At 37.9% G+C, this 13,913-nt stretch overlaps 3 protein-coding genes across 4 annotated transcripts in view; 2 read left to right on the top strand and 1 right to left on the bottom strand.

The window, feature by feature from the left end:
• LOC140946140 (ubiquinol-cytochrome-c reductase complex assembly factor 1-like) overlaps positions 1-3,566 on the bottom strand; it is an 8,845-nt gene extending 5,279 nt beyond the window's left edge. The window contains exons 1-5 of one of the 2 annotated variants that reach the window (XM_073395220.1): positions 3,492-3,566; positions 3,192-3,361; positions 1,824-1,946; positions 1,341-1,454; positions 110-182 (exon numbers count right to left, since the gene is read on the bottom strand). In XM_073395220.1, the coding sequence (XP_073251321.1) occupies positions 110-182; positions 1,341-1,454; positions 1,824-1,946; positions 3,192-3,278 (397 nt within the window). In that variant the 5' untranslated portion in view covers positions 3,279-3,361; positions 3,492-3,566. The remainder of the gene's footprint in view (positions 1-109; positions 183-1,340; positions 1,455-1,823; positions 1,947-3,191; positions 3,362-3,491) is intronic. The other variant, XM_073395221.1, reaches the window with a different exon arrangement.
• Positions 3,567-3,649: 83 nt separating this feature from the next.
• LOC140946137 (lipid droplet-associated hydrolase-like) lies at positions 3,650-8,179 on the top strand. Its single transcript, XM_073395218.1, has 3 exons — positions 3,650-3,879; positions 4,784-5,319; positions 6,743-8,179. The coding sequence occupies exons 1-3, from the start codon at positions 3,660-3,662 to the stop codon at positions 6,950-6,952; spliced, it is 966 nt and encodes a 321-aa protein (XP_073251319.1). The 5' UTR covers positions 3,650-3,659; the 3' UTR covers positions 6,953-8,179.
• A 2,504-nt stretch (positions 8,180-10,683) lies between these two features.
• On the top strand, positions 10,684-13,759 carry LOC140946134 (QRFP-like peptide receptor). Its single transcript, XM_073395215.1, has one exon. The coding sequence runs from the start codon at positions 10,921-10,923 to the stop codon at positions 11,959-11,961; it is 1,041 nt and encodes a 346-aa protein (XP_073251316.1). The 5' UTR covers positions 10,684-10,920; the 3' UTR covers positions 11,962-13,759.
• Positions 13,760-13,913: the final 154 nt, after the last annotated feature.

Raw genomic sequence — 13,913 nt, 5'->3', positions numbered from 1 at the left:
TGGTGTTTATCCAATTGCACTACCCTGGCAGCCGTGGCAGCCGAAAGATTCTGTTATAAAGAACAAAGTACACACGCATCATGCCAGCAATAGTATTGAGCAACCTCACCTTCAAAGAATTCTTCAAAGTTCATTCCTTCAACACAACACTCATACATGGTTCTTGCACTGCCTACTAAAACCTGGTAGGAAAGATACAACAAGTGAACTCACGAACCACTTGGTTCTTAAAGTCAGTCCTAAAATCAGTGACTTGCAGTGATTTTGTAACCCCTGCTTCCTGCACTCCTAATGCATAAAAATCCCCAAAGATGCAAAAAAAATTCATAGCATGCTTCCCATGTACAGATGTAGGATGCAAAGATCGATCAATCGATCTGAAGATAATGATCTGAAGGTGTTTCTATAGAATATCTTGTTTGTGCTATTTTTGTGGCATTTAATGTGGCTGTTATTTAAGGATGAATACATTAATTTTATTTCAGTCTCTTTTGTGCTTCAAGTAGAAGGACCATATTCTAATTTCAGTAAACTGTAATAATACAGAGTTTTGAAGTCTGCTTCAGATTAACTGTCTGGTTTCATAAAGACCCAAGCATTTTCAATTTAGGACTCGTATTTTGAACTGGGACTCGCTGATTCTGGACTGGGACTAATAATTATTATTTTTATTATTATTTTTTACAAGATGAGTTGTAAGAGACAGAAAATGAACCTTATATGGTGTGGTCTTCGGTGACCGCGCACTAAGATATCGCGGGCGCTCTTTCCCACGAAGCACATGTTTGTTATGGAGTTGTACTGTAATCGTTTCGTTAGGAGAAGTTTTCCTTGCCATTAGAAGGCACAATAACTTGTAAGTATACAGCAATTTCGGTTTATTCGGTCAATATCATCTTTGTAATAGTCGCGTTGTTGTTATTTCAGCGAATCCTTCTCTTTCACGTGCAATTTCTGAATGGAATGAATACAAGTTATGTGCAGATTAGAAGCGAACTAGCAAGTGGACAGCTGATTAAAGTTTACAGTTACAAGCAGCTATGAGTGGAGGCTACATGAGCACTAGTCCCAGGACTCCCCATAACTATTTGTAATCTGATTGTAACAAAATCACCGGACTTGTATACAAGCCAATGAACACATAAATAAAACATAAAAACAATACCTCAAACATATACTATAGTTAGAAATTTGCAAGAGCAACAATAATAATTGTTTGACGTCTGTCCCCTTTGAATAAACTACATGTAACAACAACAAAAATTGTTTTCAGAAGTAGAAAAAAAGGAAGCAATCATATGGCAAGATTCATGGAGTCACACAGATATCATAACACTTACAGTCCTTTTCACCAATGGTCCAGCAATTACTCGTAAAACTTTTATGCCTCTATCTATCAATGTTCCTCCACTCGACAATTTTTCTTCCATTGCATCAACACTGCCCTCTGATCCCTAAATAGAACCGTAAAGAAAAATCAAGAGGAAGAGGTCATAAACAATATTTCAGAGAGATGTCAAACAATATTAATTGATGATAGCTGTAATTACCACTGCATTACTTGGACCAAGCTGGCCATGATTAAGACCTTGACTGAGTTTCTTTTTTTGTTTTTTAAATAGAGTGCATCGTTGTCTTCTTCATCCTTTTCTATCAATATCATTGGAAGTGAAAATCAATGGACCCACGATGATTTTTGAAAGGAAAAAAAGGGTTTAGACTGTAGTAATTTGGATCATCTGATTGTGGGTTAGTCAGCAAAAGCCTGTTTCAGACCCACAGTAATAATATTGGCACTAGCTGTTGTCAGGGTTCTGCTATACCTGTGCTGTTGACTGGAACCTGCCATTCTGAAGGGAGGGATGGAATGATGTGTATCTAGTCCATTTATCACTGGAACCATATCCATAACGTACCAGGCCACAAGCTATGCATCTCACAGGAGTCTATTGAGGTAACAAACCACTACATTGATCTTTTGCCAAAAGTCAAGTAAAACCTTTGTATAGGGAATGGTACGTTCTGTTTTTTTTTTTTTGTTTGTTTGTTTGTTTTTTCCAAGATTTGATGAGGCCAAGTTTGCAAATATCCATGGAAATTTCAAATAATAGTTTTAAGGTTAAAAGTCATACGTTTAAAATAAACAAAGACATTGCATCACAAAGTTAGAAAATTTTACAGACATTTATCAGGTGGGTGGCTCAAACTTGCACCCTATGGTACAAATGTCTGTAAAAATTTGTGTCTTTGCTAAGCTCCATCCTTATTAGTTTTCAGTCATATATTTTTAATCTTGGCAAGTTTGTTAATTTCCAGACCCTTTTTCTGGCAGTGTTAATGGATTTTTGCTGACTGCTCCATGCCAAAACTTGAAAAGGCAGTAGAAGGGCCTGTTTCACAACTTTTCTTGACAACAGCCAGGAACCCATCACCTAAGAGTCTCCTTTCAACTCCAAGGTCACAGACTGTTACATTTTCAACTTTTTTTTTCTTTCTTACATTGTGCCTTGTTCTTCAATACTGGAATCACCTCAGTTGCTACATATTTGAACTTGACAATAAATTTGAAGACTATCTGATAAACATTTTAATTAAACTACCTTTGCTTGACAATTTAAGGCCCAATACAAATGTCAAATTTCAAATGCCAAGTTTTATTCAAGAATTAACTGCATGTGAGATGCAACATCTGAATCAATTAAATCTGACAGTTTTAAATCAAATACGACTTTGCGGAATCTGCGACTGAAACAGTCAACATTCAACTTAGGTTCCGCATTTGATTCAGACACAACATTACACATGGAGCAAATAGAATGCATTAATTATAAGAAACTATTACCCATATTAGCTTTCAAGTTGTTTTGTTTCATGTCTGAATCGTACTTAACTATCTAGGCTTTAAATTCGACACATCAATTGCGGTTGATTTGATGAAAATCTTATATTGCTCTGATATATTGGGTTAAAGTTTTTCCGGTTGAAAGCATAAAATCACTCGTCTGAAGTTACTCCCCTAACTCATTACTGTAATTTAAATCTTACCCAAGAGATACAAGAAGCTTCTGTCATCATACATAACAACGCATAACTCGTAGCTTCAAGGAAATGTGTTACGTTATGTAACACCAACACGGAGTGAATAACAGCAAAATCAATCGTGTGTATTAAGCAACCAATTACTCAGTTACCTGAACAACCTTGGCTGTACAAGAGGGATTCAATAACCACAATCGTCCGAAGATGCCGGTAGATCGGTACAAAATCGTGTTGGCCATGTTGAATTGCTGTGCGATTTGGAGTTCAGCAGTTTGTCGATTGAAGGATCGAAGCTAAACTTCGATAGCACAACCTCTTCCACCTACAAAGGCGCAAAAAGATACAAACTATAATCAACCACCGGCTTGAATACATGAAATTCCAATGGATAGTCCGGTCAAGTATTTGACGATATGGATATTTAGGTGTTAAGCAAAGAAGCAGAAACTTACACTATTGCGTAAAACCCAGCAATTCGGCCATGTTGTCCGATATACTTGAGCCCATTGACTTAAATGTCCAGCGGGAGACAGGTGAAGAGTGGATCTGTCATGTATGGGGACATATCTTGTACCTACTTTGGAACCCAGTCTGCTGGCAGTCTCCTGGTACTTGCAAAGATGGCAGCCACATCCACGACAAGTCTTGTCAAAGAAGTTGTCATTGTTGATGGCTTGCCAACGGTTGTATCGAAAATTTTGCCAAAGAAACGTAATAACAAGTACGTAATTGTTGTGATCCCTGGAAATCCAGGTTTGGTGGAGTTTTATGATGACTTTGTGATCACCTTGTTCAATTCTCTTCACGGGCAAAGTCCGGTGTATGCTATTTCACATGCAGGTAGGCATTGATTGAAAAAAACAGGCAGCCAATTACAAGCTTAAGGTGTTTTACTTGACAGAAATGCTCTCTTCCTTTTCTTCTATATTTCTTATTTCTTCTTATTATTATTATTTTTATTTCTTTATTTTTTTTGCTTTCTCTTTTTTCGCTTCTTTACGCACAATCTGCATGTAAGTGATAACTGAAGTCCCTATTGGGCTTCAATCACAGGTAGACAAAGTTCCCCGAGCCATGTTTCTCTTATAAAGTATGAAACCCCGGGTTTTGTAGTGCGCTCATCTAAAAGTTTTTTTCCTGCCTCTGTTTTAAAATCCAGGGCTCGAAATAATGGCCAGTTGACCGGTCAGACGATTTGGTCTTGCCAGTCATGTTGACCGGTCACATTCGATTCGGATTGTATTGAAAATGAAATAAATTAAAATTTTCATGCTGTTCAGTTGTTTCAGTCGTTATTAGTATGTGGCGAGTTGCTGTGTATTGCAGATCTTTGATCTGAAATCCTGGGTGAAATGCGACTAGAACCATTGTTTACAATTAGCATACTGAAACAGACATCGGGGTTCACGCACTTCCAGTCACAAAATTAAAAATATCTTCACTTCTACTAGTTAAGCAACAAACTTTTAATTTCTGGAAATATATAATGCCAGTTTTGGTTCATGCACTCTTGTTTTAAGAGTTTTAAGAGTTATTCATCATAAATTTGACTGTTCAGAAATGATATGTGACCGAGCTAAAATGAACTTGGCTGGTCCTTATGTCCAGAGACTCCAGAAATTATTTCAGGCCCTGAAATCAAAACATATGACAGATTATCTGTTCCAAAACATTGTGAACCTCTCTGCCTGTCATGAATATTTTTTGAACTTATGTAATTCTCGCTTTGTTTTTCTCCTCTTAGGTCATTCACCAGCAGAAGATTACTTGGCAAACCCAGATCAGAATTGCTTGTCAGTAGATGAAAATGAAACAAAAGAAGCAAACAGCCTTCCGCTGAGCCTTAAAGAACAAATTGCTCACAAAAATAAATTCCTTGAGGGCCACATTTCCACTCACTCTAGAATAATACTTATTGGGCACTCTATAGGAGCTTATGTAATATTAAATCTTCTCAGAACTTGCCAGAGGGCATCAGACATTACCAAAGCATTCCTTCTGTTTCCAACAGTTGAGCGAATGGCCATTTCTCCAAGTGGACGATACGTCACTCCACTGGTGACTTATTTTAAGTGGTTGGCAATTGCTTCAAGTGCTGCATTTTCAATTTTGCCTGCTTTTGTCAAAGAGTTCCTTGTGCGCTGGTGGTTAAATGACAGAAAGCGACTGAGTTTAAGCTCAGTGGAGTCTATCCTTAAACTGCTAACTCCTCAGTCAATTGATGGTGTTTTTACAATGGCGCAACATGAGATGAAGGAGGTGGTTGACCTTGATGATGAGGTACCTATCATACAAAGTATATACACTGCAATAATTTAATGAATTCTTTGTTGAAGCCATTTGCATTAAAAAATTGCAAACTTGAGAGAATTTCCCTCAATTCAATCTGGGTTGCATTAAGCTTTAAAATTTTTGTATTTATTGCAATTGACATGAAAGAACACACATTTTATACAGAGTGGAGTGACACTGTATGGGACATCTAGGGTGACCAAATTATGCTTAATAAAAGACATTGTCACCAACTTGTCAAAGAAGAGAGACCCTAGAATTATGCTCTGATTATTACTAAACAAATACCATAAAATTCAGAAAATAAACCCTGGGGCTTATATTTTTCAAAGGCCCTTTTTGAGGGGCTTATTTTTGAAGGGGCCTATATTCAGAGGGGCTTATTTACGGAATGAAATTTGCGTTTCAAAATCGATTGGGCTAGCCTTGTAGTTGAAAGTAAATTTACCATTTTTGCTTTGTTTTACTTCGTATTTGAGGGCAATTTTGCCAGTACAAGTCCCCAGGGGGCTTATATTTGGAGGGACGATTTAACGGAGGACTTTTTGCATTACCCATTTAGGGGGCTTATATTTGGAGGGGCTTATACATGGAGGGGCTTAGTTTCAGAATTTTACGGTAGTTATTGTCTTTTAAGAGACCCTTAACTTCCTCGTTTATTAATTTGAAGGGGACACAAAACAAACTACACTGTTGTTCAAATGGGGCAGTCATGGATGTAAGCCTGATAGCCTACATGGTAGGCATTGAAAGAGGAAGGGAAACGGGAAATTCACCAGGCACGAGGGTACGAGCAGCAGTCTTCTTCGCTGCCACTTGGGCTGGTGCTCCCTGCCCTTATGTAGGGAGCATTGACTCCAGCCCAAGCAGCGGCAAAGTAGTTTAGAGCACAAGGGTGCCTTTTAATGCCTGTCATGTAGGCTATTAGGCTGATTGTGTGGATCACCTACTGACAGTGGGAGCCTATGATATTAGATAAATTATATAATTATATATGTATATTTTATCAGATCAGATGATTATATTAACACAGTAAACCAAAAATCTTTAATTTTATTTATCTTAAAAATGATACTGGGGGGTACTCTAGAATTAAATAATAATTTATTATTGATGGGAATGGTCAAAGTATTTTCTCGGGGTTTTGTTTTTTTTCCATTTTGTTTTGGGGTAGAAAAATTTGGCAAGTAATTTTTTGGGGACCTTGATTTAAGTACAGATTTTTGGGGTATTCAAAACAATCTTAAAGTTGGCTAGTACTGCATGTGTAAATGTGGATTGCATAGTTCTGGACTACCAGAAGAGGAAACGGTAAATGCAGATGGTACATTGAATAAATAACAAGAAACATTTCTTTAATCTTGCTTGTAATGTCTGTAATTGATGACTTTAATGTTGTTCTCTCGGTTAGGTAATAGAACAAAATTTAAAGAAGCTGCTATTTTATTATGGAGCCACTGATCACTGGACTCCAGTCTCGTATTACGAGGACATGAAAGAAAAGTTTCCTGATGGTGAAATTTATTTGTGTGAAAGGAAGTTTAAACATGCGTTTGTTTTGGAGTCTTCAGAAGAAGTTGCAGAAATGGTGGCATCTTGGATACAAGAGGTAATTGCATAAAAAGCTGGGACATTTTAGATATTTTATTGTGAGGCCCTGTTGGTGTAAAAATTTCGACAAGCGACATGGCCGTGAAACAGTGACATAGGACAGCAGCAATGGCAACAAACGACACAAAGATGGGTTGAAACCATGACAACAACAGAGAAATACATTAGAAAATACTAACAGTGACATAGCATCTTCTTTTATTCGTGAAATGACAGGTTTTGAAATTCAGACTAAGGACATATGTAACCCCTTTAAGAGGGCCTCTCCTGTCAGGTTTTTTTGTCTCTAAAATAGCAGAGACAAATTTCTTGAACCCATCTGGCAGAAAAACATGCTCTAAAGAAGTACAATTCCCAAAAATCTTTTGAGTGAGGACAAACAGATCTCCTCTGAGCTTTTAGTTCTGTATTTATAATCATCGTTTTTAAGATAGATCATAACAAAATTAGAACCTTCAACCTTCAACAAGTTTTGAACGTGATTTTGATGTTAAACACCACCTTCCATTACAAAAAGAGGCAGGAAAGATATCATAACTGCTTCAGCACTGTTTTAATCAAATGAATCAGGTAAATAATTAACTGATAAGTAGACAAAAACAAATAGGAATGAAGAAAATATTAATAAAAATGATTATCTTTCAGAAACATTTTAGAATAAAAGTGGGCGATAAAAACACTGAAAGATGGTGTTTTTATCACTTGCTTTTAATCCAAAGTTGTTTACAAAATCGTTCATTATTAGAATATCAGAGGGAAAATTGGAATATTACGTGTGTAATTGATATATAGAAGATAATTATATGTATTTAGAGCAGGGTATCTGGGCTATAATTATGGTTTAAGGTGGCCGTCAACTGAGTGAGATTGGCTCAGACTGAGTGTACCTGAGTAAGATTTTGAAGACAAATATAATTGAGGTTTCCCAATAGAGTTCTTCATTCCCGTAATCCAGACCCAAAAATTTCGTTTAATCCCGTTATCCTGATGGTTAACTTATTTTTGGCAACTCACATCCCGCGCACAACTTCAAACCCGAACTTCGTCCCGCGTTTGCTTTAAAATCCTGAATCCCGAGTTTCGAATAAGGGACATCTAGAATCCCGAAAAACCTTTTGGGGACCCTCATGTAGTAACATTATTCATTATGTTTTTATATATAATAGACGTGTTTTTTTTGTTTTACCCCATAACAAACCTGTTAAGCAAAGTTCTGTCAACGCTTTGACGTTAAGTTACCATATTAAACTATGTTATAACCTGTTGAAAGACCTTGTTAGACCCTCGTTTTTGGCATGCCAAAGTCTGAAAAATGCGTCATTTTTAGTTGGGGGCGCATTCTGGTCAAATTCCTTGTCTTTTAGCAGTGTTGTTATTATTAAACTTCCCAACATTTTATTGGGTTAAAATGCCTCAATGAGACTGGAATCCTTGGCCCTGTAATCTTGAAAGTGTGGATAATATTTAGAATGGAATGGGTGTAGGGAGGTCAAGACGGAGTGAAACAATATTTAGGATTTAATTGTGACTCAAAATTTAAATTTGAAGAAAGGACTGAAAAACGGTAAAACAAGACATTCACCGTACTATACTATGGCCCGCGAACGCATTTCCGGTTGCCGCCTCCGTCTGGGCAGAGAGAGAAGGGACATCCGGAAATACGTCACCATTCTCAGGTCACCACGCCAACGTGCCTTTGCACCCATTGGACTGACTGGTCGGTGTGTATACTCTTTCACTGTGAATTTACTCTCATTTCCAGCGAAAATTCAGCTAGAACGCGGTAATTCGTCCTTATGTTTAAAATTGCATTTACATCGAAACTAGAGCGAGGGATGCGTTGCTAAATTACATTAGTACGGAGCTAAGCAAAGACGTTTTTGAGCGACCACGTCAACCGGATGTAGTTTTTTGCATTCTTGTAAAGTAGCAGTTAAAGTAGGCTTTTTGCATTCCTGGGCAGTGGCCTCGCTCAAATGTTCAGGCGAATCGTGCCTATTAAGAGTTAAAACACTTAGCTATACAAATTTGGTAGCGTCAAGACCTGTCAAGGCATGTTAAAATGGAAATGACCTTAGTTCCGGTTGACGTACTTCGCTCCAAAACGTCTTTGATTGCAGCCAGTCATAGCTGAGTAGGATTGTGGGCGGGCATCGGCGAATGAGCTCGGAACTAAAGACTGAAGGCTCTAGCTAGAAGATCAACTGCGGACCGGCATTAGTGGAATGTTTGAGAGTTTGTGGGAAATGGATTGTATTTAGCGGAAAAGGAATCTAATAATAGACTGAAGATCTAATTCCATGCATGAGGCACTTTAATAGAACCTCAAGGGTAATGGGCTCCTGTAATTGCACGTCGTAAATAAAGGGGCTTTCTGTGTCACGTTTGTCTATAATTCATTTTGTCGATAATTCCAACTTTGCTTCCTTATTCGCTGTGGGAATTAATGACAAAGTCACTGCTTCGGTGTCAAATATATGTCTCCCAAGCCAGTGGCGAAACCAGGGGATGGCCGGACCCCCCCCCCCCCCCGTTATTTTTAGACCAAACTGAGACCCGAAGGGCTGAAAAAAAAATAAAATTGGAGACTCCCGCCCCCACCCCCCCCCCCCCCTCGCCTCATCTGAAGGTCTGGATCCGCTACTGCAAGCACTATACCAAAAGTTGCAAAGAACAAAAAATTAACTTTTAAAAACTGTTAACTGTTAGACTAACAGGTTTTCTAAAGCCACACTGATTTGCAATCCGTTTCAATCTTCTTCAAGTTTGTCCATCCGTGCTTTCTTTTATATTGGCTGTGTTTTTTATACCTTCCTTTCATCTTTTGAGCAGTTATTTTTAAAGTTCATTCAGAATATTGTGGCGGTTAATAAATATGATAATAAATTTATTATTTCTATAGCGCTAGTTACACATATAGATAAGTAGCACTTTACATTGATTGTTAAAGTATCTATGAAATATTGAAATAGTTAAGCGCAAAACTCATAAAACAAAATCTAACGCCTAATAATATAATAACTCATAACTCATATTATCTGTACTAGTATCAAAATCAAAAAATTCACGTCTCAAGAAATTGTCTAAGAAGGAATGTCTTAATTGAATTCTTAAAAGTTTCCAGGATTGTATATTGCGTAGTTGCTGAGGCAGCTCATTCCATAAATGTGGGGTCGCCGCCTGGAATGCACGCTTGTCCAGAGTTTCTATCATCTTACCCGTGGGTGGCTGTAATAAAATGCCCTAGTTGGATGTAAGATTGTAAGGGGACTTGCTGTAAAGGCCAGAAGATTACTGATATAATTGAAGGTGCGAGACCATGAATGGCTTTGAAAGCTAATAAAAGAATCTCAAAATGCATGCGCGCCTGCACGGGTAGCCAGTGTAATTCATGGCGTACAGGAGGGATAGAGGAAAATTTAGCTCCCTCTCTTTGAATTTTGATTCGTGTCACAGCTCCTTTAAGTTTTTTCTAGCAAACGAAACAGGATATTTGGGAATTAAGAGATAGATCTAGTCGGAAGGAATGGCAGTTCGACTGTCAAGCAATCAAAATAACAATTGTAGAAAAATTTTAACCATTTAGTAGTTGTTCTGTGCCGTATGTTAACGTCAGTAACGTAGGCTAGAAAATTCTAATCTTGTTAATAGCGTCGTTCACCCCTTTAAGGGATTAGGTCACCTGACAGAACAATCATGTCATAGGCCAATTGAAATATTCGGTAATTTGTTGCAGCGGAACTTTATCAGACTCGATTTTCAAACACAGCTGTTGTCCAGCTACTTTGTGTTTTATACGACAAGTCGTAAACTGTCAAGACAGCTCGCGTTCAATCTCGACTTGAATTCAAACAGGAGAAGAGACCAAATTGAATTAAGCCCGGTCCAGAGAAAGATTAACTGACTTTTTCGCCACGCCAAAAACTCTGATCCCAATCTTGGCTGTTCTTCGAGTAAATCTGTTCAAGAACGGAAAAAATGTCTGGAAGTGGCAACGAGTCGAGCTCCGCTCTTGATTTTAAGACGTATTCAGTTGAGACGATCGATATAGTTTTTGCGGTTTTATACGCGTTTGTGGTAACAGTCGGTCTTATTGGAAATAGCCTGGTTATAATTGTAGTTCGGAAAAATAGATCAATGCATACAACGACGAATTTTCTACTTGTCAATTTGGCCGTCAGCGATGTAATTACTTTGCTTTGGTGTCCGAGAACTTATAGTTTCGCGTTTTACCCCATTCATCCGATGGGAACGTTGGGAGACTATATCTGCAAGATTTTCACTGGGAATGCGATTATCAGTGTAGCAATTGCAAGCTCTATACTCACACTGACTCTTCTTGCAACCGAGCGGTATCACGCTTTGATGAAACCAATGCAAACTGAACTTCGATTAACCCGCGAACGTGTTAAATATGCTATCTGCTGTATATGGCTGGCCGCGATTTTAATTTGCCTGCCCGACTTCGCCGAAAACCACTACAGCGTGCATTACGGGAGATGCTTGTGTCCGTTCAGTTTGGAACTTGCTTCGGCATTACGGATACATGTGGTATGCACCATAACATTCCTTGGCTTTGTGCCTTTCACGATCCTTGCGTATTGTTATTTTCAGATTATCCGTGGTTTGTTTTTCAAGAATACTGTTTGTTCACGAGCGCCTTCGGTAAGGGAAGACCAACGAACCAAAAGGCGACTTGCAAAGCTCCTTATTAGCGTAACAGCGGCTTTCTATGTGCTGTATTTGCCATACGGCACGTTTATTTTATACATCTCTCTGCAAGACCGCAGGAAACTAATGTTCCAACAAGAAATTCTGTCAGTGTTACTACGAGTGTTTGAATTGCTTGTTGCTTCAAGCTCATGTTTGAATCCAATTCTGTACGCGTTTCGAAGTTCAAACTATCGAGAAGGCTTCAAGAAGCTATTTTTTAGACACAACGCTGTTGATACAGGCAGGAGTTTATCGATGGTTTATCGGGAAAGTCGCGGACCAAAGCTTTCCACTGTATATCTTTAGCGGAGATGTGACTCAATATTTGCGGTGGAATTGTCCTGCAATAGTTGTTTGTTTAAACCTAAGACATGTTTGTGACGTCTTTTCAAACGCCTGTTCATTTTATTCCCGAGACTTTCACCGCCGATGTGTAAATCGGCAACAGAGATGAAAGTTATTTTATAAATCATTTCTACGAAAAAAGACGGGCAGAAAGTTGTTAATTGGCTTACGAATAATCAGGATGTAAGTTCTTTATTAAATGTGAAAATTTAACAGTTGTATACTCAAACGAACACCGAAAAGCGACGATTAGCTAAGGCCGAAAATGTTCGCCTTTTGCGGTGATAAATATCTCTCATAAGGCAATTGCACTTAGTGATACGAGACATTCTTTTGAAATCTTGAAATTTAATATTAATAATCTTGTGGAGTTCAATAGTCTAGCTACTTTTTGGTGGGATTTAATCTTGAAGTCAATGATAATCTTCACATGACGTCGTTTGAAATAGCGCTACGAATTTGAAAAACGAGCCAGGTAAAAAAAACAAGGGGGATAAAAGAACTCTTTTTTAAAAAATAGCGTTTATTTTTCTCTCTCTCTCTCTTTGCCTACTTCAAGGCAATTTGATACTGAGATAGCCTTAACAAACTGCAAAAACCGTTTAGAATTAACTGTCACAATTCTAATGAAAGGTCTCTTAATTTCCTGAAATTTCTTATCAGATGTCACACCAGATCGAGATGAACTGAACTCTAAGTGAAACGTTAGTGTTGACGTTCGGTTGGGAGAGAAAGTGGCTTGTGGGCAGTTTTTTTATTTGAGGGGAGGGGTGGGGAGTTGGAGTAGGGTCTATGCAAGAGAGCAATTTGCAGATACTAAGCAGCTAATATAGGTTTTCGTCTTTACTGCATGTTCATGGTTTTCTGCTATGGTATGCCATGTTCATGGTTTTCTACTACTGTATGCTGAACTGTACCAACCCAGTTCTTAGTTATTGGAAACCGTGGACTATTAAAAGCGTCACTGGTGGAACAATTTTGTTCGGGTGTGAAGCAGTTTTAAAGTAAAGAAATTTGTCATTTAGAGATATGAAAAGATATTTACATTTACTAAATATTGTTTACATCCTTGCTCAATTTTTCTCTTCACAGCAAATAAAACTCCCACAAAATGAAAGGAAGAAAAAAACGTCTGAGGCGTATCGCCTCGATAGAGGTTCATACAACCGGTGCTGATACCAACTTTGCCAAGCAATCATGGTGGTTAATAGCCTCCATCATGAAAGAAAACCAAAGTAAAATATGTTAAGGCACCATTTATCTATTCGAATTTAACATGCAAGGCCGGCGATATTGCTTTTTCGGGTTTGTGTACCATAGTTAATTGCAAGAGCTCTTGCGGTGAATAAGAGCATGTCTTTATACATTCACCCATTGATGATGATAAACATTTTTTAAAAGGCAGGTGTTATGAGTCTGTTCTTCTCCAGAAGTCCGATTACCTTTTCTTGGCCTGTCGGTAGTTGATAGATTACAAAACCCTTGCGAACCAGTTAAATTGTACAGAAGTATTATTACAAGTTTAATTCGGGAATTGAAATTCCTCTTAATCAGTCTTTAGCATACATTCAGTAAAAATCTAATGTCGCTTTTAAAATTGAAACAAATAGGACTCTCCTAGAGCGGCTCGTAAAAGAGCTATACGAAAAGAATTTATCACTTATAGTCTTGTGTCGCGCCAATTGTACGTAAATTCAACTGGAAATTGTGTCTAGAAACAATATCCATCTCGTCATCTGCTTAGCGAACAGGCATGCAGTTCTCAGATGACTTCACTAAACTTCTTATATCCAAACGGATTATTGAATATGATTATTCAAAGCCTCTCTTTTTCCGGTTTCTTTATTACCTATGTAAAATTCCCACGTTTCCTGTCGATATAATATATAGTATATCGGGAATATTGCGTTTTG

This window comes from Porites lutea, chromosome 8 (genome assembly GCF_958299795.1).
Source record: "Porites lutea chromosome 8, jaPorLute2.1, whole genome shotgun sequence".
Lineage (NCBI taxonomy): Eukaryota > Metazoa > Cnidaria > Anthozoa > Scleractinia > Poritidae > Porites > Porites lutea.
The sequence above is the reverse complement of the archived record's forward strand: the minus strand, read 5'-3'. Positions and strand labels throughout refer to the sequence as shown.

What these genes read in the sequence shown, in the direction of transcription:
- LOC140946134 (XM_073395215.1), top strand. Translation starts at nt 10,921, where the DNA reads ATGTCTGGAAGTGGCAACGAGTCGAGCTCCGCTCTTGATTTTAAGACG.
- LOC140946137 (XM_073395218.1), top strand. Translation starts at nt 3,660, where the DNA reads ATGGCAGCCACATCCACGACAAGTCTTGTCAAAGAAGTTGTCATTGTT. An exon ending in GTATGCTATTTCACATGCAG is followed by an intron (nt 3,880 to 4,783) that starts GTAGGCATTGAT and finishes TTCTCCTCTTAG; the next exon opens with GTCATTCACCAGCAGAAGAT. An exon ending in TGGTTGACCTTGATGATGAG is followed by an intron (nt 5,320 to 6,742) that starts GTACCTATCATA and finishes TCTCTCGGTTAG; the next exon opens with GTAATAGAACAAAATTTAAA.